Raw genomic sequence first — 22,237 nt, 5'->3', positions numbered from 1 at the left:
GGAGAATGAAAGCCAACCACCGAGAAACCAAAGCTTAAAATTGAGACCATAAACAACCTTCCAAGCGCACAAAGCATACACAAAGAAACACACTATCCAGACCTGGAGTAGCAAATTTGGCGAAAGGGAGAGCCACCAGAGACGTGATCAGCGATGAAAGGTGCAACGCGATGAGAGAACAAAGAGATAAAAAGAGACAAAATTAAATCAACGAACCGTGGAGCCATCCTCGAGCTATGAAAAAAGAACATAGAAATCAGATCACCAAAAACCAGATCTTGAAAACCAAGACAAGCAGAGACTATCGATGACAAACCAGCGACGAGGAAAACAACATCAATGACAACTAAACTCTGACCCAACCCAACGAGATGTAGTTTCTAATCTTAGCCAAAATCGAAAGAAAAAAATGACCAATATTGACCGAAATAACATACAACGCCGTAAGAAATAACCACACAACATGGAACTAATATGCCTGATCTATAACAAATACCAAATAATCTCCCCAAAAAAAAGGTGAGGAAAAGAAGAGCACGGAGGTGAGTCTTTTTCCAGTGATGGTGAGAAGCACTGCACACCGGAGAGGTAAACGAAATACATAGATGGTGACGGCTCAAGGTCAAAATATGGGGAAAAGTGTAAAAAACATTTTAAAAGAGTAATGTTTAAATATGTGAAAAAACTAAAATACAATTTGTCGCTGTTGATCTTAGAATCAACAAATGGTTAAAGACAAAGTTATTGAGCATTATACATACAACAACACATTATTGTAAAGACAAACACATAATATATTAACTTATTAGCTACTACTATTACATAACATAATAAAATATCAAATAATGATATTCACAATAAATACTGACCACATAATCACATCATCCAAAAATCATCTTTAAAATAATAAAATAATATTCCGCGTGAATCGCAGACACCCTCCTAGTATGCTATATTGTTGCCTTAGTCTTGAAATATTCTTAGTTTATTCATTGACTTGTCAACCATATATCAGTCAACGAGAAAGTAAAAGATAAAATAACGAGTATATATCCTTTTTTTATTATTTGAGGAGCATTGATAAAAAATAACTTTGGCTTCATGTGTTTATTACATGTGTGCCATTTTCTAGGTGTCATCACCACATGCACTCTCACCTCATTTTTTTAAAAGTCCTTTCTCAACTAGAATAATTACAAACAAATGCCACTGGTCATTACATTATACTATAAGATTTTCGATCAACATTACACTCGGATTTAAAAAAAACGGGGATTTAACTAAGGCAACATATTATTACCATTCAAAGAGAGACTTTATTGTTTGTTCGAAAACTTGGAAGTAGTTTATTTAAATAAGGCAATAAAATATACGTGTGTTTTAAGTCATTTACGCTTGAGTAAATAATTGATTCTTTAAACTTCGTACAACTAAGTTCTTTACGGTTTGAATTGGTTATTTTAGTTTGATATGCCGATTTGTAATAAAATATCATAGCATGTATTGATGTTCATATCTAATCTTGCAACAAGTAATCCATGTTTATCATAATGTTTTGAAAAACTAATATGAGCTTCAAATCGTTTTATGATCTTTTAGATTCAAGTCATCGAAAATCCCTTTTTTATTCCCAAAACTTAATGCTTCAAATTTAAAAGGAAACACAATTGAATTAATCACGGAATCGAATATATTATAGAAAAGAAAAATGAGAATGTTAACGTATTCAAGGAAACAAAATTTGAAGAATTGAAATACTTACCTTAATCGATCGGAAAATATTTGTGAAATAAAGTTTGCGTGACCAGAACTTGTATAGTATCACATGGTTTGATCCCCTTTTTTTTTACCGTAACATCGTCATTAAGTGTGTCGCTCATGGTGCACTTGCTCATGTTTTCAATGATTTATGGAATTCTATAGATGCAGACATAGTATTATGTGTTTTACAGTGTTGGCAAATAAATTGGAGACAAGGTAATCTATTGTATTTATTGTATATAATAAATCTTTTGGAGCTGATATTATATGTATATCTTGCTAATATTTTTTATCTTTCATAATAAGGCCGACTTAAGAAGGTTACTTACATTGATGGGTTTTCCAAAATTGTCTTCGATCCCACTGGTGTTCCAGAAATTGATGCTTTACGATTGATGTAATACATGCATTCACATATTTTGTTAAATAATGTTTTTAATTTCTCAAGATGATCTTTTTGCTATTGCTCATAATAGGATTGCAAACGAAGACTTCTGAAGACATTATTGACAGCAGTTATTTTGTCTCTATTTTTCATTTTCTTTTATTTTTTGATACATTGTTTCTTTTATATTTTATTAGACTTTTGCTTATGTTTCATTTAATCTTATATTTATAATTTATCTTTATGCAAACAAATATACAATTTAATTTTAAAGTCCATCGCATATAAATTTATATTGACATACTAAAATTTTTAGGTATAACCCGTACTTTCTTACATATATTTTTCTTACTATGACTTTAACTTTTATTATGTCTACATATTAAAAGTTATAATACTTTTAAATCGCGCAGGGCGCAGGTTATCACCTAGTATACATATATATTTATAGAGATATAGTTTATAAATCATTATTTGTTTTTGTACTTTTGATGAGTTATAAAATATATTACAAATTTATTATACAAACAAAATGTTGTACTGTTATTTATAATTACAAATTTATTGTACAAACAAAATGTTGTACTTTTATTTATAATTTATACAACAAGAGATATGTGTGACAAGGGTAAATTTTTAAACAAAATTTGCAGTTCTAGTAAAGTACACAAGTAAAATCCGACATACGGTGTGTAATAACCAAAAGAAGAATATACTATCCAAGATTCAGGATTGTGTTTTGATCTCATGAATGAATTGATTTACACAAAAGAAGGAGATACAAAATTATTTTGGGTAAGGTTGACCAAATAATATGTAGCATAAAAAAAGTATTTGCCCAAGTGCATTTAGAGATATTTATGGTAATTAAACCAAATTTTAGTAATTGTAATCGGGCATTACGCGTCGCTAAATTCCGCCCCTATCACATTAATAAAACGATTAATGGCTATTGTCATAGTATATGATTATAATAATAATAATAATATTGTCTTTTTGTCCAACATAGACCGTCAATATAGACAAAGTCAGAGGTGGCGAAAGGCTGACTAATAAAATAGTTTCCATATTCCTTACGACAATGAATAATTAATAGAATAATTTGTCTCTTATTGATGTGTAAACCAGACGATACTTCCGTCGCTCTTCTGAAGCCGCTATATATACCAACTCGAGAGACAAGTTTAATCACAGAAAAAAAAAGTTTGCTGTTGAACAGAAAAAAACAATGGAGAATCTATTGGGACTTCTCAGAATTCATGTGAAAAGAGGTGTGAATCTCGCCATTAGAGATATCTCAAGCAGTGATCCTTACGTCGTCGTTCACTCAGGAAAACAGGTAAAATACTCGATTATGATGCCATTTCTAAATAAATCTTGTGATGCATCTGTTCCAACATAACTTGTAAAGATAGCTGCATAAAAGTAATTGGACAAGAAGACTTAATTAAGTTCATGTTCATATTTGTTGGTTCTTGTACCATATGATTTATTGGTTTTTTTTTTTTTTTTTTTTTTGAAACAATGATTTATTGGTATTTTCGTAATCTTTTACTCTAAGTCACCAATTTTTCTTTCTTCGTTTCCTCCATCACAAATCTTCTGGTTCCACCATAATACGGTTGAAAATCATGACCTCGCCTTATGATCAATCAAAAGCATTCTTAATTTTGTCCTTCTGATTTGATGCAGAAGCTTAAAACACGCGTGGTGAAACACAGTCTTAACCCCGAGTGGAACGACCATTTAACGCTTTCTGTGACCGATCCAAATCTCCCTGTTAAACTTGTAAGTGATTCTTACATTTTTGGTTAGCATGAAGGTTAAATTACCGGACTTTACTAGAAATTAAGCATTCTTGGTTGTTAATTATTCACACAGATGGTTTATGACTATGACGTGCTCTCGGCTGATGACAAGATGGGTGAAGCTGAGTTTAACATTGCTCAATATCTTGAAGCCATTAAATTCCGCCATACGCTCGAAGGAGGACTTCCCGATGGGACGATAATAATGAAGATACAACCGAGCAGACAAAATTGTTTGTCTGAAGAGAGTCATATTGTGTGGAACCAAGGCAAACTTGTTCAGAATATGTTCCTTAGGCTTCAGCACGTGGAATGTGGAGAAGTCGAGATACAGCTCGAGTGGATCGATATCCCCGGTTCAAGGGGTATTTAAGTCAGACCCCGCTTAGGACGTGTGCTGATAGTGCAAATGCACAGAACCCCACATTTTTATTAGTTTTTCTTCCTATTTTAAGTCTTAATTGATTCTTTGTAAGAAAAAGTTTTTATAGACCCAAAATTTGATTTAAAGAATTTGGGCAGCAGAGGGCCATAGAACTCCGGTTTGGTCTACAACTGGTCTGTGAAGGATCTCAAAATAGTTTTTATCATTTCTGATATATTTTCTTAGCTTTGTTTTTTGCTAAATTGTAAATATCATTACGAAAATGAATGTTAAAGTTTATAAGATGTTTAAAACAAACTGTATAACTTCTAGACTTGATTACACGGCAAAAGTTTTTTAAAATATGTAATTAAACACGATAGAAACTGAAGCCATTCTGCTTGGAAGCAAACAAGATAACAGAGAACAATATAATCTTGATAAGCCAGGTGGGAGATCAAACCGAAATAGGCAAGGATGAAGAGACCAGAAGACTAGAGATCAAGAGCACGACACGAGCAGGAAGCTGTTTCATCTGGCTGCCTGAATAATTAACTTCCTCATAGAAACATAGACAAGCCCGCTCAAGAACCCACCTCAAAATCTGAGCTGGGCAAGAACCGAAACCAAATTCGAGCAAAGTTAGGACAACACTAACCACAGGTGCTTAATAACGCTCAACTAACCTAACCGCACTCATCCTCTAAGCCGGTTAAGAGAAAGGGGCAGCATCACCACCTCCCGGGTCTTACTACCTTCTCCAGCCGCAAAGTACAACCCAAAACTACAAGAATCTAAAAATGTCCTCTGCTATACTCGATAAAACCTAATCGAACAATGACTCATAAGCAACACCTAATCAATCACCCAAGGAGGAAGATGAGCTAACTAAAGCATCACTCACTAGCAAAGAATGCCTAATCTTGACTCAGTGGAAACAAATCCACATCAAAGTCTGAAGTCCCGAGACTTCTAGCTTAGGCGGAGCACACCCGGATAACCTTGGAGTGATATGGCCTAAAGCGACGTTTGGTAACCAAGCCGTCAGGATGACCTAGATGTCGGGAGAGGAGACATGCTCACCAGAAAGAGAATTCAGAGAGCCGGCCTAGTCGCTAAAGGAGCCAAGACTCAAATCAAACTCACATTGTACACTAGCTGTAAACGAATCTGCAGAAACGTGTACGACGGCCAGCAGCGGATACCTTTTACCAACAGAACCCACACAGGAGAGGTAGCTTGGATATGACGGGGTCGGAAATGGCCCTCTCGCAGCGCCGAGAGGCACCGGAGTGGCTAGCGAAGCTGAATCGGCGGAGTCACGAGCCTTAGGGTTAGAGAGGAAAAGTTAGGGGCGTGTATGACGGGGTCGGAAATAGCCCTCTCGCAGCGCCGAGAGGCACCGGAGTGGCTAGCGGAGCTGAATCGGCAGAGTCACGAGCCTTAGGGTTAGAGAGGAAAAGTTGGGGGCGTGTATGGTTAACGCGCTTCGTTTTTACCTTTGAGACTAAAGTAACTATCTTTATTCATGCACCAAGATCATTGATAATATGCTATATTCTTTACAACTTGTATAAACTTAGATTTGTATTTGTGTAGCAATTGTCCTAAAAAGGACTGAAAAAGATGAGTTTTACATCCATTTCTTGCCCGAGCTTTACTCTCACTTCTTCCTTCCAATGGGGTTTGGCTCTTTTTTGCACATCAAGTGATTAATTACATCCACTGAACCTATCTTCTCTTGTGGATTCAAAGATAATATCACAACAGTGATACATAACAAAATTAAACCAAGTTACTAAAATTATACTATAAGTTCAACATAACGGTTAAAATATGCAAACACTTCACGTGATTTTTTGTAACGAGATAAATTCTAGACTAGTATAAAAAAAGAAGGCAAAAAAATGGTTTTCATCTTTCTTTGTATGCTAGCTAATTTCAGACTGATTTGGAAGGGTTTGTACATATTTAGGAGATCTATCATGATAGTTCAAAAAGAGAAAATGCAGATAAAAGATTTACCTATTATTTTCCACACAAATTTTGTAAAATATCTGCTTTGACTATTATATATCTCACAAGCATCGTCAACACAAATGTTGCTTGGATGAATGTCACTTCCAAAATGAACAGAAGAAACGAGAATGTTGCTTCCTATGGAGATTGAGAGAACATTTTTAACCATTCTTCTCACCTCCAAAGAAATTCCATAGCTAAAGTTATATCTTCCTTTTGAATATGGAAATCTTTAGAAGCAATCTTGAGCAAATCTTCAATTTGAAGTTATTTTTATAAATGAATAAACGATGCAGTCATATTCTTATCCATATAGATTTCTCGTTGAAAAGTTTCTTTTGAACTTCATTCTACACATCACAATAAATCTAAACCATCTTCTGAAAACCTATTAAAAAGATCAAAACCAAATCTCAAAAACATCAACTAACTGTGAATTAGAGATTGAACTAAATCTTCCAAAACAATTCGAAAAGCGTGTAAGGATTTTTCTGGATGGATATCCTAAATTTGAGGTAAATCTTCCAAAACTGTCAAAGCAAAAAGGCCAACACGTAAAACAATAACTTAATAATTTAGGAAGCCAAAGTAAATTGCAATTGTTAGAAACATGGACTGTTGATTCTCGAGAGCTTAAAAAGCAAAGAGCTTTTCATGGGAAACATAGATAAATCATCAGACTAACAAATAGCAAAAACACTTTTGTTTCAGAGATACTATGTTCCAAACAGAGGATGGTTGCGAGTTTAGAAGGTGAAAGGTATAAGCTTTTCACCTTGATGAGCTTCACTTCTATGTATAATGAAAAAACGTTAATCTACAACAAACAAAGGTCATGATAAAACATGAATGAAAGCTTCCAAATCAATAAAACAGACAATCCAAATCAAGCAGAGCCTATGATTGAGATCATTTCCGCAAAAATTTCAAAGACAACGCCCCTAACTCAAACTCATAGACTGTTCATGATCATGATAGAATCAGGGACTGTTCATGATCAATATCATAAACCATGGACTAAAGTTTCCAAATCAATTTGAAAAACAATCAAAACAACACAATCAAATCTAACTGATCCTTAAATCACAAAGTTCCATCAAATTAAGCACCGATATAGTAATGATCGTGATAAACTTTTAAGAAAAGGATTGTCTATGGATCATTAATATATAACTTTGAACTGAAAAGTAATCAATAATATAGTAATAACTGAAAATTGAAAGCAATCATCGATGGATTAGAGTTACGTTTGACGATAACAATGACAAGAAAAAGATACATGAAACTTGTTTCGTCGAAGATGATGGACAATGTTGGATCTGATGATGGTGTAATTGAAGACGGAGCTGACAGAGATCGTCGAAGATGACGAGGGTGTAGAGACTACGCCGTGAAAGATGACGGCGTCGAGAGAGGCCATTTCTCTAATTTTAATTTTTTAAAATTATGTAATTAAAGTATTTGGGGGAGTAACATGGTAATTGATCATATTAAATGAAACCTATTTTGTTATAGGTTTGATATATGGCTATTTGAGGCCATTTCTCTAATTTTATTCATTTGTATATCAAATAATACTTTTTAGTGTAGAAATACAATTTCAGTCTGTTTTTACATTTTTTTTCATCGAAATGCTATTCTATTACTCAAACTTGAGGTTGTCTAGGTAACCAGACCGGTATAGAACAACCAATGAAATAGAGAGACCTATGGAAAGATCTCGCAGTCCTAGCTAAGAAATCTGAAATATGGTTCCGCGCTCGCGGAATATGAGCAATCGTAAAATCCGGAAAGCATGTCTTGAGAGTCTATATCTTCTCCAGTTCTGTCGCAAAGCTCGGCCAAGCATGGGGGTCATTGATCATTGCAATCAAATCCTTGCAGTCTGTTCCAAAACTTTGACAATTCGAATGCTGGAGCATACTTTCCATCGCCCATCTTAGTGCTTCCATCTCCGAATGTAAGGCAGACTCTCTACGAATATAATTCTGTGTCCCCATAAGTTGAACATTTCCCAAGCTATCAAGCCTGACCCATCCATATCCACTAAACTGTGCAGTAGATGTCTAAGACCCATCTACCATACATATATTACCCAAGCTTAAAGACTTGATATTCTTCAGTACTGAAGGCTTGTGGAGCTGCATGTATTGTCTCATTTGCATTAAACCAGGCTTGACACTCACTCTCTGCATAGCGGACTAGCTGCAAAGGATCCCTGTCAATTCCCCTAAAGAGTTTATCATTTCTGACCTTACAAAGGTACCAAATTATCCATGGATATGGATCCCTGTCTAATTCTGGTTCAACAATATTGTTCTTCCTCCAGAAGAGATAATCCATAATAGCATATATGCTCGGAAGAGAAAAGACATCTTGACTTGTTGGTGTTGCTGAGAGAGACCAAGCTTGTAAAGCTGGTGGGCATTCAAAGATTGCATGAGTTACAGATTCTTTTGGCTCTCCACATCGTGGACAGTAATTATCGCATCTCATGTTACGTCGTACCAGATTCCTCGTTATTGCCACATAACCAGTTATCAATTGCCAAATAAGATGACAAATCTTTTGAGGAGCTTTTGCCTTCCAATCAAAGGCGTGAAGCTTTGATATACTAGGTTCCAGAACCTCCTTCTCTTCATCAACCTTTAGTAAGTTCCGAGCTACCCAATATCCTGATTTGACTGTATACTGTCCATTTTTAGTATAGTTCCAGCAAAATATATCCCGACGGTGAGTGGTGCTTATGGCTTGACTCCTTATGTAAGGTATATCAGCAAGGTCAACATAGTTCTCCAATAAGCGAACATTCCATTCCTTCGTATCTTGGTCAATGAGATCACTGACTCTCATGTTTGGATGGAGCGCTGGGGCCAAGGGGCGTACTGGTCTAGCTAGTGTTGTCGGGATCCAAGGATCCTCCCACAACTTAACCTCATATCCTGAATGTACTTTATGTCTAATTACCAATAATAATACTTTCCGTGCTGCTGAGATATTAGTCCACACATATGATGGACTGTTTACAGAGATTGTTCATAAAGGCGAACTCATTCCGTAGTATATTCCCTTCAAAACTCTAGCCACCAGCGAATCAGGATATTAAGCTCATTCTATTTTTACGTTTAACGATATTATTAACTACAGAGTTACATTCGATTCATTTGCTATATCTACTTTTGTGATAAATATATATATCATGCATAAATGGACAATGCAAGGGATAATATTTACAAAAACGTGATAATATTAACCACTTTTTTGTTCCTTAGTTTCCGCCCGTGAGTGAATGTTATCCCACATTCTAAAAATATGACTCAAAATGTTTTTTACATTTATAAGAGATTAACTTTAGGCTTTAGCTAACTTATGTAGGTATACATATATCTATCTTAACAAGTTTTTTTCAAAATTTTATACTATCGATAATAAAAATATGCTATTCTACTCATAAAAAAAGATAGTATACCATGTCATCAACACAAAATTATGAATTTTTTAAAATTTTTAAAAAAGTTTAATCTAGTTATCATTAAAATCTAATCTAAAGGTATATATTTATAATACTTAAAAATAAATATATAACTTTAGATTAAACTAGTTATCATAAAAATTTGAAAATATTATATTATTTTGTATTATTAAACTAAATTATGTAAATTTATATGAATATAAACTGAAAAAGTAAAACATATTTCAGTTATATTATAAAAAATTATAATGATTTTTTTATATTCTATTTTTCATCCTAATTTTTTTTAAAAGTACGTATTTTTGAGATTTTATTTACAAAAACTAATGCACTAAAGTATATATGTTTGTTTTCCAAAATTCAATAGATGATGTGAAATTTTTATGAAAATAATATGTTTTGAGATTAAATGTTTGCCTTTTAATAAAACAGAAGACAAATAATACAAAACGGGGTAAAATAAAATTGTAGAAAATTTCTACGAAACTATAATAATAATAAAAAATAACAAATGACATTTGGGCATATATGATATGGAACATGTTGAAAATTTATGCTCAATTTCTTGTTACTTTTGTTTACGTCAATAATAAATAATATAATAATCTTATTGATTCGCATGCCAAATGAGACTAGTCTCTCTGTCTCTCAGCCTTTATATAAAATACAAAACCTCATCACAGTTTCGTACTCACTCGAGAGTTCAAGAAAGAAGAAAGAAGAAAGAAGAAAGAAGAAAGAATGGAGAATCTATTGGGTCTTCTCAGAATTCATGTGAAGAGAGGTGTGAACCTCGCCATCAGAGATATCGCAAGCAGCGATCCTTACATCGTTTTTCACTTCGGAAACAAGGTAAAAAAGAATCTATTTTTTGCCTCTTTGTATTTCACTTTTAGTATCTTTGTCTGAATCTGTTTCGAAGCAGAAGTGTTTATTACTAAAAAATCTGTGTAGTGAAAACTCAACTGGGTCTTTCGATATTTGACAGCGGATCACTTATTCTTGATGTTATATATCTTCAACATAATCTCACCAAGAACAGAGATTTAAGGTGTTAAAGGCCATTTCATGGGGTCTCTGCACTGAGCCCCTAGTTAATAAAAATTGAAAATAAAGAATAGAGTAGACACTGTTTCTTCGTCGACAGATATATGCACGACTCTAAGAGCATCTCCAACCCAATCTCAAATCCTCAAATTTTGAGGTTTTGTGTCATTCCAATCCAATTTCAGATCTTCAAATTTTGAGGTTATGAATAGTAAAATTTCAAATTTCTTTCATAAATATTAGTAATTTTTGTTAATATGAGAGATTATAATGCAAATAAATAAATTTTTAAAGATTTTTTTGAAAATTCATGGTTCCTTCAGATTCTCATTTTGAAGTTTTACTCTCTTAAAATGAAGTCTTGGGTTGGAGATGCTCTAAGAAATTTAAAAGACAGAAGATTCATATTTAGTGGTTTGTTTTATTAAAAAAGAAAATTTTATTTTTAAGGGACTTGGAGTCTCTCTAGAATAATGATGTCGGTCTTGAAGCCATGATCTTGACGAGAAGTCTTTTTGATTCTTGAAGTTTTACCTTTTAAGTATATGTTCGAAGAGTTGTGAATTAATGGTGTTTATTGTCTTAACCTAATCTAAATTAGTGGTTAAACATTTGGATATCTTTCTTCTTTGCTAGTGTTGATTAATTAAAAATTGATGAGTTAAATGGAGAAGGACGCATGTGATTTTCTTTTGGGTAAATCTCCAAAATAGCACATTTCTAAGTTTATATCACAAAAATAGCACTCAAAAACTAAAATGACCAAAATAGCATTTTATTTTTTGAAAATTTTAATTTTTTTATTTTTCAAAATTTGAAATCTTATCCCAAAACCTCATTTCTCAACTCTAAACCATAAACTCTAAACCTTAAACTATAAACCCTAAACCCTAAACCATAAACTCTAAACCCTAAACCCTAAACTCTAAACCCTAAACCCTAAATCTTAAACCCCACCCTTTAACTCTAAACTCTAAGTTTGTGACTTTTGATAAAACATTAAGTGCTATTTTTGTAACTTTTGACCTTGAGTGCTAGTCTGAGAACAAAAACTTGATTTAGTGCTATTTTTATCTTTTTTTTCTTTACTTTTTCTGTGCAAAAAGAAAAAGTTAAGACTGTGTTCATATTTGTGGTCCTTTTACCATGTGATAAATTGGAATATTGGTACTCTTTTACTCTTGACTCCATCAATCTCTCTTCTTTCTGTCAACATCAATGCTCTGTTTCCACGACGAAATATTTGAATGATAATGTGTGATATGTATTCTTTTAAATATGTTTTCCTGATAAAGCCTTTTGATAGTTCTTGATTCTTTTTTACTTCATGAGTTAATTGCAAATATTTTTAAACTTTGCTCACTTGACACAGAAGCTGAAAACCCACGTGGTCAAACAAAGTGTAAACCCAGAGTGGAACGATGATTTGACTCTTTCTGTGACTGATCCAAATCTCCCTGTTAAACTTGTAAGTGATCCTTATTTACGTTTTATTTCGATTGACCGTTAAATCGGATAAGCTAGTTTCACTAGAGAAATCAAACATTCTTGCTTATGACGCAGACGGTTTACGATAAGGACTTGCTCTCTGCGGATGATAAGATGGGAGAAGCAGAGTTTAGCATTGCTCCATATCTTGAAGCCATTAAGTTTCGCCATAAGATCCAAGGAGGACTTCCCCATGGAACCATAATAATGAAGATACAGCCTAACAGACAAAACTGTCTGTCTGAAGAGAGCCACATTGTGTGGAACCAAGGCAAGCTTGTTCAGAATATGTTCATCAGGCTCCAGAACGTAGAAACCGGAGAGGTTGAGCTACAGCTCGAGTGGATCGATGTCCCCGGTTCAAGGGGTGTTTAAGTCACTTCATGTCATTCCAATCCGATCCTTATCCCTTGGCATATATGGTTTAATTAGCCATTGAAGAATAACTGGTTATGCAATAAGCTCTCTTTTCTTTTGTTCTTTTTGAGTCCAAAAAGTGTGCAAGTCCATGAGGACTGACTTAGTAAGTGTAACATTTGGATACTTAGTTATATTCCTCTCTCGTTTGCTTGAATTGGCTACGATTCAACTAATCAAACCTCTGTGAGCTGTTAAATTTATCATTGGAACTTAAACATGGCAAAGTTTATATCGGACAAAGAATCTTGCAACATTATTTCTTACCCTCTCAAGTTTCTATGTGTTCTTGTGCATACAAAGTTTAGGGATCCTATTGTGATAATGATCAATAGAATATTTTTATTATTAAGTTTATGACGAGTTCCACTGTATTAGAGATAATTGTTAGAATTTGAGTATTAGGAGTTTAAGATGAAGAATAGAGTAACTAATTTAGATAAAATGCAACATCTGAGATGAGATAGAGAGAGAGAATTTAAAGAGAGAAGAGAATCGAAGAGGGAAGTTTTATTCTCCTTAATCTTAATATGTTTACAAGAGTTGTCTATTTGATCAAAAAAAAAAAAAAAAAAAAAAACAAGAGTTGTCTATATGTAGACTTACACAAACAATGAACAAAAGAGGAGATAGATAGATTGTGTCAGAACAATGAACAAAAGAGGAGATTACACAAATAATCTCAGTCTTTTTTAAAACCCATTTCTAAACCAGTCATGCAAATGTATCTTGGTTAAGCTTCTAGAAGCAGTAAGCAGATAATAAAGATCATCATCATCCATCACTTAGCTACAATAATCTTGACAAACTCTTCATAGTTTATCTGACCATCTCCATCTCCATCAGCTTCACAGATCATCTCTTCCACTTCATCATCAGTTGGCTTCTCACCAATTAGTCATCACATGGCGTAGCACAGCAGCGGAGATGAAACTGTTCTGGTCTTTGTCGAAAACCCTAAATGCTTAAGCTCTTACTATGAGTCAGTGTGGTACGGCCCTGGATAGGCTGTAACTCCATGGATATCTTGCAGGTGGGTAAATGCTTTGATAATCCTTGCAAACAGAGAATCGAAGACTCTATCTGTATCAAGGCGTGTGGATTGATGTGGGACACAAGAGAGATGTCTTGCCTCCTGATACTTCAAGGCTTCTGGTCCGGATATGACACACCAAATCAGAGAACCCAAGCTGGATATTACACACCAGCAGAATTGAGAGAAAACTCAAAACAAAGAAGATGATAAAAAAATGTCTATTGATTGATTTCTCAGCTGTATACAATGATAAATAGAAAACGACTAACATACCCTAATCCTAAACCAGAATGGTTTAGTTTAATTATAATCCTAATCCAATTCGAAATTGGTTTATTACTTGGTCTAATCCTAATCCTATTAAAACTTGGTTTACATCGGTTTTGAGTTACAAATAAGAAATTAACCAACAAGCTGGTTCTTCTTTGGTTTCTTCTTGGCCACGACTTGATCTTGGAGTGTCTCCTAAAGTTCTTTAGATCCTCCATGTCCTGTTGGTCCAGCAAGAGATAAAGTGGATCAAGCTTCTGGTTGCAACTCTCTTTATAGGCCGAAAAAGCTTTATTTCGCCAACTTCAAATCTAACCCAATCCATCTCCTTCCTGACGTGTTTTCCTTGTTTTCCATGCATATTAGGAAGATAATTGAGGTCTCTAAAGCTCAGCTTGAGTTCAGGTGCATTGCTTTTCATCTCTTCTTTGTTGCTCACCAAACAGGCTCCATCTGAAACAATGATCAGCTTCTCTGCTCCTAGTTTAATCAGCTTCTCTGCTCCTGGTTTGATCTAATGGTTTAATCCTTCTTGTTCAAGTTGTTGCAAGGCTGTATCAAGAGTTCTCATTCTCTCTCTATCCACAACTTCATAAATCATTCGAATGAGACCTTGAAACTGCCCATTCAGCCAAGATTTGATCAGTGTATTTGCTAGCCCATTCATTGGATCCCATCCCTTAAGTTTGAACCTGATCAGGATCGCACCATAGTCTCTCCCTTTAAAAGGATTTGTCCTCAAATCCAAGTCTTGTAAGATGATAGAACCATGATCATCTCCTGGATCAAATACCCAGTATTGCAATCCTTTTCCATTCCTCAGCAACCTCTTGGAACCTGGTTCTGATACCACTTGGTGCGTCCCTGATAAGCTATTCTGCTAGGATCTCTTGGATGGTATAGTTAGAGGGTTGATCAGCGAGGTTATGAACACTCCTGATCGATGGAACTTCTCTTCAGAGTTATGGAAAGACTCTAAAGATGCTTAGCTACTCTCTAGACGCAGGATAACCCTGTGTAGTGTCTGAGATGGATCACGATAGATCACTCTACCTTATGTGAAAGTTCAATGTTCTTAGGCTGAACAGAAATAGCACTGGAACGAGACAAGCAATCTGCTTAAGGTTTCTTTGATAAAAGTTATGTGTTCTTTAACCAAAAGCGGCAACAATAATTAATATAAGGCGAAGAAGCGCCAACCTAACTACCCTAACCTAACCAGAATGGTTCGGTTAAATCCTCATCCTAATTGAAATTGGTTTAAAATCCTAATCCTAATTGAAATCGGTATTTAAAATCCTAATCCTACCCAAAATTGGTTTAAATCAATTCCAAGTTAAAAACACATTAAACCAACAGGCTGGTTTATCTTCTCTCTCGGCCTTCTCTCTCGGCCTTCATCTCTTCCTTCTGCCTCACGACATGAACTAAGTGCTGAATAGCCTTCTGATGGGCTTTAGTTCTGGCTCTGGTCGTTGGTCCTGTCCAGAAGTTGAATAGCTGATCTGGTTCGTTGCTGGTTGTCTCTGAACTGTGGATCTCCTGTTCGGATTCACCTCTATCACCTGGTATAGGTTCAATACGCCCATCCTCATCTGATTCATCTAGTTCAGTCTCCATCTCACTTCCTGAGCTCTCCATCAGCTTCTCATTCGTCAGTTGGTCTTCCCTGGTCGTACCACAGTGTCCTTCATCTTCTTAGCCATTAGGTTCAGGAACTCAAGAAAATCGATGGTACTATTTCCATCTGCGTCAACCTCGTTGATCATGTCTTGGGTTTTGTTCTAGAGAAAGCATAACAGTTACCAGCTCTTTGGTAGTGATGCAACCTGCGTAAACCACAACCAAGAGAGTAATACATTTTAGATCGTCTCTATTTTGAGAAGTGTATTTAATTTGACGCAGACTTTGAAATGATACATATAATGTGTTTTGGGGGGCTTGGCCTACACAGCTGTATCCGAAAATTCACATATCCGAAAATTTAGAAACAATATATGTTTAAATTATATGTAAATCCTCCCACATATTCAGTTTTTTTTATTTGATTTACAAAAAACATTTTTGACTAAATTTTCGGAGAATATTAATTGGCTTTTCAGCACTTAGTTTCTACTTGGTTAATTAAGCAGCCACATATTTTTTTAATTCGTTATTCTATTTGTCTTATGATATACTGCTCACGTGCTATGTTACATGGAAACAAAAGCGGGTACGTTGATATTAGGAGTTTTCAAGGCTCTTAAGACAAATGTTGTAGTATAAAAGATTGTCGAACCAGTTCTGAGGGATATCAAAGCACTGAGAATGCAAGTACTCACTTAATCTAAGTGCAACCAATGATTTAGATGAGTTTTAAACTACTACTAATACTAGAAAGCAATAACAAAATGATACTTTCTTGTCTAAGGGAAAAGAGAACTCATGGGCATAGGGATTAGACCTTGGGTGATCAAACTAAGGATGGCAAATGATCAATCAAACTATCAACCTTCAGCCTAGACACAATTCTAATCAAGCTCTATGTCTAGATAAATGTTCATTTGCTAACATATCTCAAACATCAAATGTCTTTGGTTGAATAATATGAAAGTAATCATTACTAACAAGTCTTTTAGCTATCTTAGCACCTTTAACAACAAATGTCTTTGGCAAAGTATACTAAAAGCCTAGGAGAGTTGTCTCAGGCATTTCATCAAACACCTTTCGGGTGGGAAATGCCTATTGATCAACTTTTGAGTGGCCAACTCAGAAGATGCATTAGGAAAAGGAACAAGAATGACCTACACTAAAACATCCTAGAACTAACCTAATCACCCTTAATCTCCCTAACCCATGAATTCAAAAGGTGATTACTCACTAATCTCCATGATTCCTCTTAAACCCATATTGGATTTCAGATTAATCATGTAGAGAAATAGATAAGAAATCAACAATAACACAAGAACATAACAATCAAAATCCAAGAGATGAACTTCTCCAGAGAGTTTTTGTGTATTTCTCAATAGATCAAAAGATAATCTGCCTCCTGGTGGCTTACAGAGTATTAAAACATAGGTTTAGAAAATAAAAACGTGCATCATGAAATGACCAAAAGGCCCTTAAGTAAAATAGAAAATCGACCCAACAACAGACGCGGAGCGACCTCGGCATGTCGCTCCGAGAGGTCGCTCTGGCCTTCGGGAGCGACCTCAGTGGGTCGCTCTGAGAGGTCGCTCCGGGCATCGCTTCGTGTCGTCTCGCCATAGAGACGCGAGCGACCTCGGGGTGTCGCTTTGGGAGGTCGCTCCGAGAGGGGTGTGAGATGCGAGCGACCTCGGCGCGTCGCTCTGGGCAAGTCGCTTCACTGGGTGAATATGGCGAGCGACTTCACGGGGTCGCTCCAGCTAGGTCGCTCTGAGAGGTGCTTTGGAGCGACCTCATGACGTCGCTGCGGAACCTCGCTCCCCTGCTCTGCTCGTCCAATGATCACATATTTCACCTCCTTTGAGCTCCAAATGCATCCAAATAGCCCCAAGAACTCCATGTGGCACTCCAACACCTGATAGAGACTCATGTATACAAAATGTAACCTAAACATGGCTAAATCCTAGTCTATATGATCAAAATGCACATGGATGAATGGATAAGATAATGGAAATATGCAAGATATCAACTCCCCCAAATTTGTTCTTTTACTTGTCCACAAGTGAATTTTCTAGAACTCATAGGGAGAGAGGTTTGAAGGTGGGAGCTCATAGCCAAAAGAAACACAACTAGTACTCGATTCAACATCTAATCCAGCATGAGCACACTCTCTTATTACACTCTAGCTTCTCTAGGCCTATCTCAACTCTTTTTGCCCTTACACTCATCATCAAGCATCCGCACATTCAAATCAACCAACTCTCACATTCATTAAGCACAAAACATCAGGTGAATTCTTGCAAATGGTAAGTTGGTCCAAGTCATTTGGTTGGGTGAGGGAAGGCTTTTATTCAGTGATTCAAGAGGTTCGAAACATAAAATCTTTAAGGTGGTTTACTCTCGAAACAAGTAGCCTTGACATTGCACATAATATATCTAAGAAAGGGATCAACTCATGCATACAATGCTCAATCTCCATTGTTCTACCCTTTTCCCAATCATACAATTACACAATCATTCCCAAATGTCAAACTCAACTCACATCTCTCACCAAAAGATCCTAAGAACTTTAACTCCTTTTCTTTGAAATCTACAAGGGATTTTCCACAACCTCAAAACATTACTTAGCTCCTAACAACTTTGCTAGCCCCCTTTTTCTTTCTTCTTCTTTTCTTTTTATATTTTATTTCTTTTTTTTTTTTTTTTTTTTTAGATGGGGGCCAAGACTTTTCATAACTTGAGCTAGAGGTTTTTCTACTTATTCCAATAAGACAATTCACTTAAACACAAAGAGTCATTTCTTTTCCTTTTTCATTGCTCCCAAATCATAATCACAACTCTCACCCCCCACCTATAGCTAGACAATAGAGTGTCCAATCTAGCAAGAATGAAGATAAAGCATTGTCGTTCCCGATACTCTCAACATTATGCACATGTAAGACTTTCCGAAGAAGGCCTCACTCATCAAACAATGAAAGCTTAAAAGAAGGAAAAGGTTTTGGGAGTGGTCTACCACTAGAGTTTGTCAAAATAAGATTGGCATAAAGGATGTGACAACTCAAGTGTGTATAGCCATGACTCAGTACACAAGGGACCATGAGCAAGAAGCATTAAATTCGTTCAGTTCAAATAAGGTTGTAGTTGGCTTCAAAGACTGAGTTTCAGCAATCAACAAGTTTCAGGAAGAGTCTTCAAGGCTCGAAGCATACAAGTGTTTTTGAGAGGTGCATAAGCTATTCAGGTGCAAAGTAATGTTCTTTACAAGGCATTTCAAATCATTGCTCCCAATGCAAGTAAATGCAACCTATATGCTCTAGACTCTCCTAGAAATGCCAATGATGCAAAGTAAATGAATTTTTTTTTTTAATGCAAATATATATGTATAATGCAATGCATGAGACTCAAAATCATCAAAGCAAACGTGATCAAATACTTAGTACCTCCCCCAAACTTAAATGATACAGTCTCTGTGTTGTCAAGGAGAGAGAGATACCCAAAAAGAGAAAACTAATATGCAAAAACGAAATGGTATATACAAGGGAAAGTAGTGGGTTACCTTCTATGGAGAATGAGTAGAGGGAGATGCTCCCTCCTCGTCGTCCTCAGGTGGTAACTCTTCAAGGTACTCATCAGTAAGAGTGCCCGTCTCTTCAATGTAGAAGGCTTGCCCGAACACAGTTGGTTTCTTCATTTTCTCCTTGATGTCAAAGTGGAGAACATGCCCTTTACCCAAATGGAGATCAATCGTGCCCTCTTTCACCTTAACAATTGCTCCTGCTATAGCTAAGAATGGCCTTCCAAGAATCAATGGGTCTTGAGCCTCCTCACCCATCTCAAGCACCACAAAATCTGTAGGTACCTCATATTTTCTAATCTTCACAGGTAGGTCCTTTAAGATGCCCACAAGGTACTTCACTGAACGATCAGCTAACACCAGAGAGAGTTTACACTTCTTGTACTGAGTGAATCCAAGTTTCTTTGCAACAGACAAAGGCATCACGCTGACACTAGCTCCCAAATCGCAGAGACATTTCTCAAATATCATAGGTCCAAGAGCACAAGGTAGTGTGAAGCATCCTGGATCCTCTAACTTCTCTGGAACATCGAGCCTTTGGATGATGGCACTACACTCATGGGTAAGAATCATCATGCTTTCCATTTCCTTTTTCTTTGCAGCTACAACATCTTTCAGGAACTTGTTGTATTGAGGAATCAACATGAAAGCATCAATGATGGGCATTGCAACCTGAGCTTCACTCATTTGCTTGTCAAACAAAGCCTTGTACTTCTCTAGCAGGTGCCTCTTGAATCTACCAGGGAATGGTAGTTTGGGTTCATAGGGAGGAGGAACAAAAGAATTTTCACTTGCTGGAGCAAGAACTTCACCATCCTTCACTGTTTTCTTCTCTTCCCCAACCTTTCCTTTACCCTTGGCTTCCACAATCTTCTCCAAGATTTCATCATTGATTTTCTCATCAACAATCACCACTTCATCATCTAAGTTGATGGCCACCTCCTCACCTAGTTTCTCAGCATCCCTGGTGAGGGTTGTAGGAGGTAACTGCTTACCACTCCTAAGGGTGATAGCTTTGGCCTCCTTGGGGTTTTGGTCAGATTTTCCAGGTAGAGATCCTTGCTGGCGAGTCTGGTGAGTGTTCATGGAAGCAAACTGATTCTCTAAATTCTTGACTGTAGAAGCAAGATGTGAGAACTTGTTGTTGAGCTCATTGTAGCTCCCATCAATCTTGGAATGAAGGTTCTTCAACTCATAACCAACATGCTTCTCACTTCTAGTCTGAGACTCCAAGATTTGTTTCAGGAGGGTGTCAGTGCTGCTCTCTTGAGGAGCAGAGGAACCAGATGAGGGGTTTTGCTGAGGTTGATAGCTGCCTTGCTGGTTGTTTCGAGGCGGATAACCACTTTGTTGGTTGTTGGGATAGGATTTCTGCTGGTAGTTGTTGTACTGAAAGTTAGGCTCTTTTTTGTACCAGCTACCATTGTTGTTGATGAAACACAACTCTTCCTGACCTTCCAAACCCTCAACCTCATGGACAACAGGTGGTGTCTCTTGGCTTGGGTTACCAACAAAGTGCAGCTGCTCTTGTGTGGCTTTATCAGCAAGGAGGATGTCTATCTTATCCTGTAGAGCTTTCAACTCCTTCCTCGTCTGCTTATCATCTGTTCGACTGTTTCTGTCGTGGTCTCCACTGTAGACTGCATCACTCTTTACCATGTTGTCAACAAGCTCGTCTGCATCTTCCTCAGTTCTCCCCAAGAAGAACCCATTGCTAGCTGTATCCAGTCTGGCCCTGTACTTAGGAAGAGCACCACGGTAGAATGTGCTCAGTAAGCTCTCCTTAGAGAAACCATGGTGTGGGCATTGAGCTTGGTAGCCCTTGAATCTCTCCCAGGCTTCACTGAAGCCTTCCAAGTTCTTCTGTTGGAAACTGGAGATCTCATTTCTCAGCTTAGCAGTTCTTGAGGATGAGAAGAATTTCTCCAATAATGCTCTCTTGCACTCATCCCAAGTAGTGATAGAGTCGCTGGGTAGAGACTTCTCCCACTGACGTGCCTTATCCCCCAAAGAGAAAGGGAATAACTTCAGCTTTAAGGCATCCTCTGACACACCATTGGTTTTTGACAACCCACAGTAGCTGTCGAACCTGTCCAAGTGATCGAATGGGTCCTCTAAAGCCAAGCCATGATATTTGTTGTTCTCGATCACGTTGAGGAGTCCTGACTTGACCTCAAAGTTGTTGGCTGCCACAGCCGGTGCTCGGATTCCTAGTCTATGACCAAGAATGTTGGGCCGGTCATAAGTACCAATGGGTCGAGCTACCCGCGGTTGGTGTTCTGCCCCTTGCGGTGGATCTGCCATATCAATATCCAATCTCTGCAAGTGGGCTTGTTGTTCTTCTTCTCTTCTAGCTCTAGCACACTCCCTCTCGAAAGCTCTGATGTCTGCTACTATTGGAACTAGGTTTGATGGACCTCTGCTCCTCAAGTTCATACACCTGAAAGTGAAAGGTAGGTGAAGAAGAAGAATCAGTAACAAAACAAAATTAAAATGACTTAGCCTAAAGCAAGTGACTAAATCTCAATGTTTAAATCTACTCAGAATTTGGCAACGGCGCCAATTTGATATTAGGAGTTTTCAAGGCTCCTAAGACAAATGTTGTAGTATAAAAGATTGTCGAACCAGTTCTGAGGGATATCAAAGCACTGAGAATGCAAGTACTCACTTAATCTAAGTGCAACCAATGATTTAGATGGGTTTTAAACTACTACTAATACTAGAAAGCAATAACAAAATGATACTTTCTTGACTAAGGGAAAAGAGAACTCATGGGCATAGGGATTAGACCTTGGGTGATCAAGTATCGAACTAAGGATGGCAAATGATCAATCAAACTATCAACCTTAAGCCTAGACACAATTCTAAGCAAGCTCTATGTCTAGATAAATGCTCATTTGCTAACATATCTCAAACATCAAATGTCTTTGGTTGAATAATATGAAAGTAATCATTACTAACAAGTCTATT

The 22,237-nt window shown here is 36.6% G+C and overlaps 2 protein-coding genes and 1 non-coding gene across 3 annotated transcripts; all 3 read left to right on the top strand.

Moving 5' to 3' along the window:
* The first annotated feature begins 3,238 nt into the window (after window positions 1–3,238).
* LOC106436450 (protein C2-DOMAIN ABA-RELATED 1) lies at window positions 3,239–4,637 on the top strand. The gene is made up of 3 exons (XM_013877418.3): window positions 3,239–3,485; window positions 3,839–3,934; window positions 4,028–4,637. Exons 1-3 carry the CDS (start codon window positions 3,375–3,377, stop codon window positions 4,325–4,327), a joined length of 507 nt encoding a protein of 168 aa, XP_013732872.1. The 5' UTR covers window positions 3,239–3,374; the 3' UTR covers window positions 4,328–4,637.
* Window positions 4,638–10,417: 5,780 nt separating this feature from the next.
* Window positions 10,418–12,918, top strand: LOC106436455 (protein C2-DOMAIN ABA-RELATED 1). Its single transcript, XM_013877422.3, has 3 exons — window positions 10,418–10,661; window positions 12,229–12,324; window positions 12,420–12,918. Exons 1-3 carry the CDS (start codon window positions 10,551–10,553, stop codon window positions 12,717–12,719), a joined length of 507 nt encoding a protein of 168 aa, XP_013732876.1. The 5' UTR covers window positions 10,418–10,550; the 3' UTR covers window positions 12,720–12,918.
* An 8,138-nt stretch (window positions 12,919–21,056) lies between these two features.
* Window positions 21,057–21,163, top strand: LOC125586547. Its single transcript, XR_007323084.1, has one exon. It is a non-coding gene; the product is annotated as a small nucleolar RNA R71 (small nucleolar RNA).
* Window positions 21,164–22,237: the final 1,074 nt, after the last annotated feature.

Source organism: Brassica napus, chromosome C4 (assembly GCF_020379485.1).
Source record: "Brassica napus cultivar Da-Ae chromosome C4, Da-Ae, whole genome shotgun sequence".
Lineage (NCBI taxonomy): Eukaryota > Viridiplantae > Streptophyta > Magnoliopsida > Brassicales > Brassicaceae > Brassica > Brassica napus.
The sequence above is the reverse complement of the archived record's forward strand: the minus strand, read 5'-3'. Positions and strand labels throughout refer to the sequence as shown.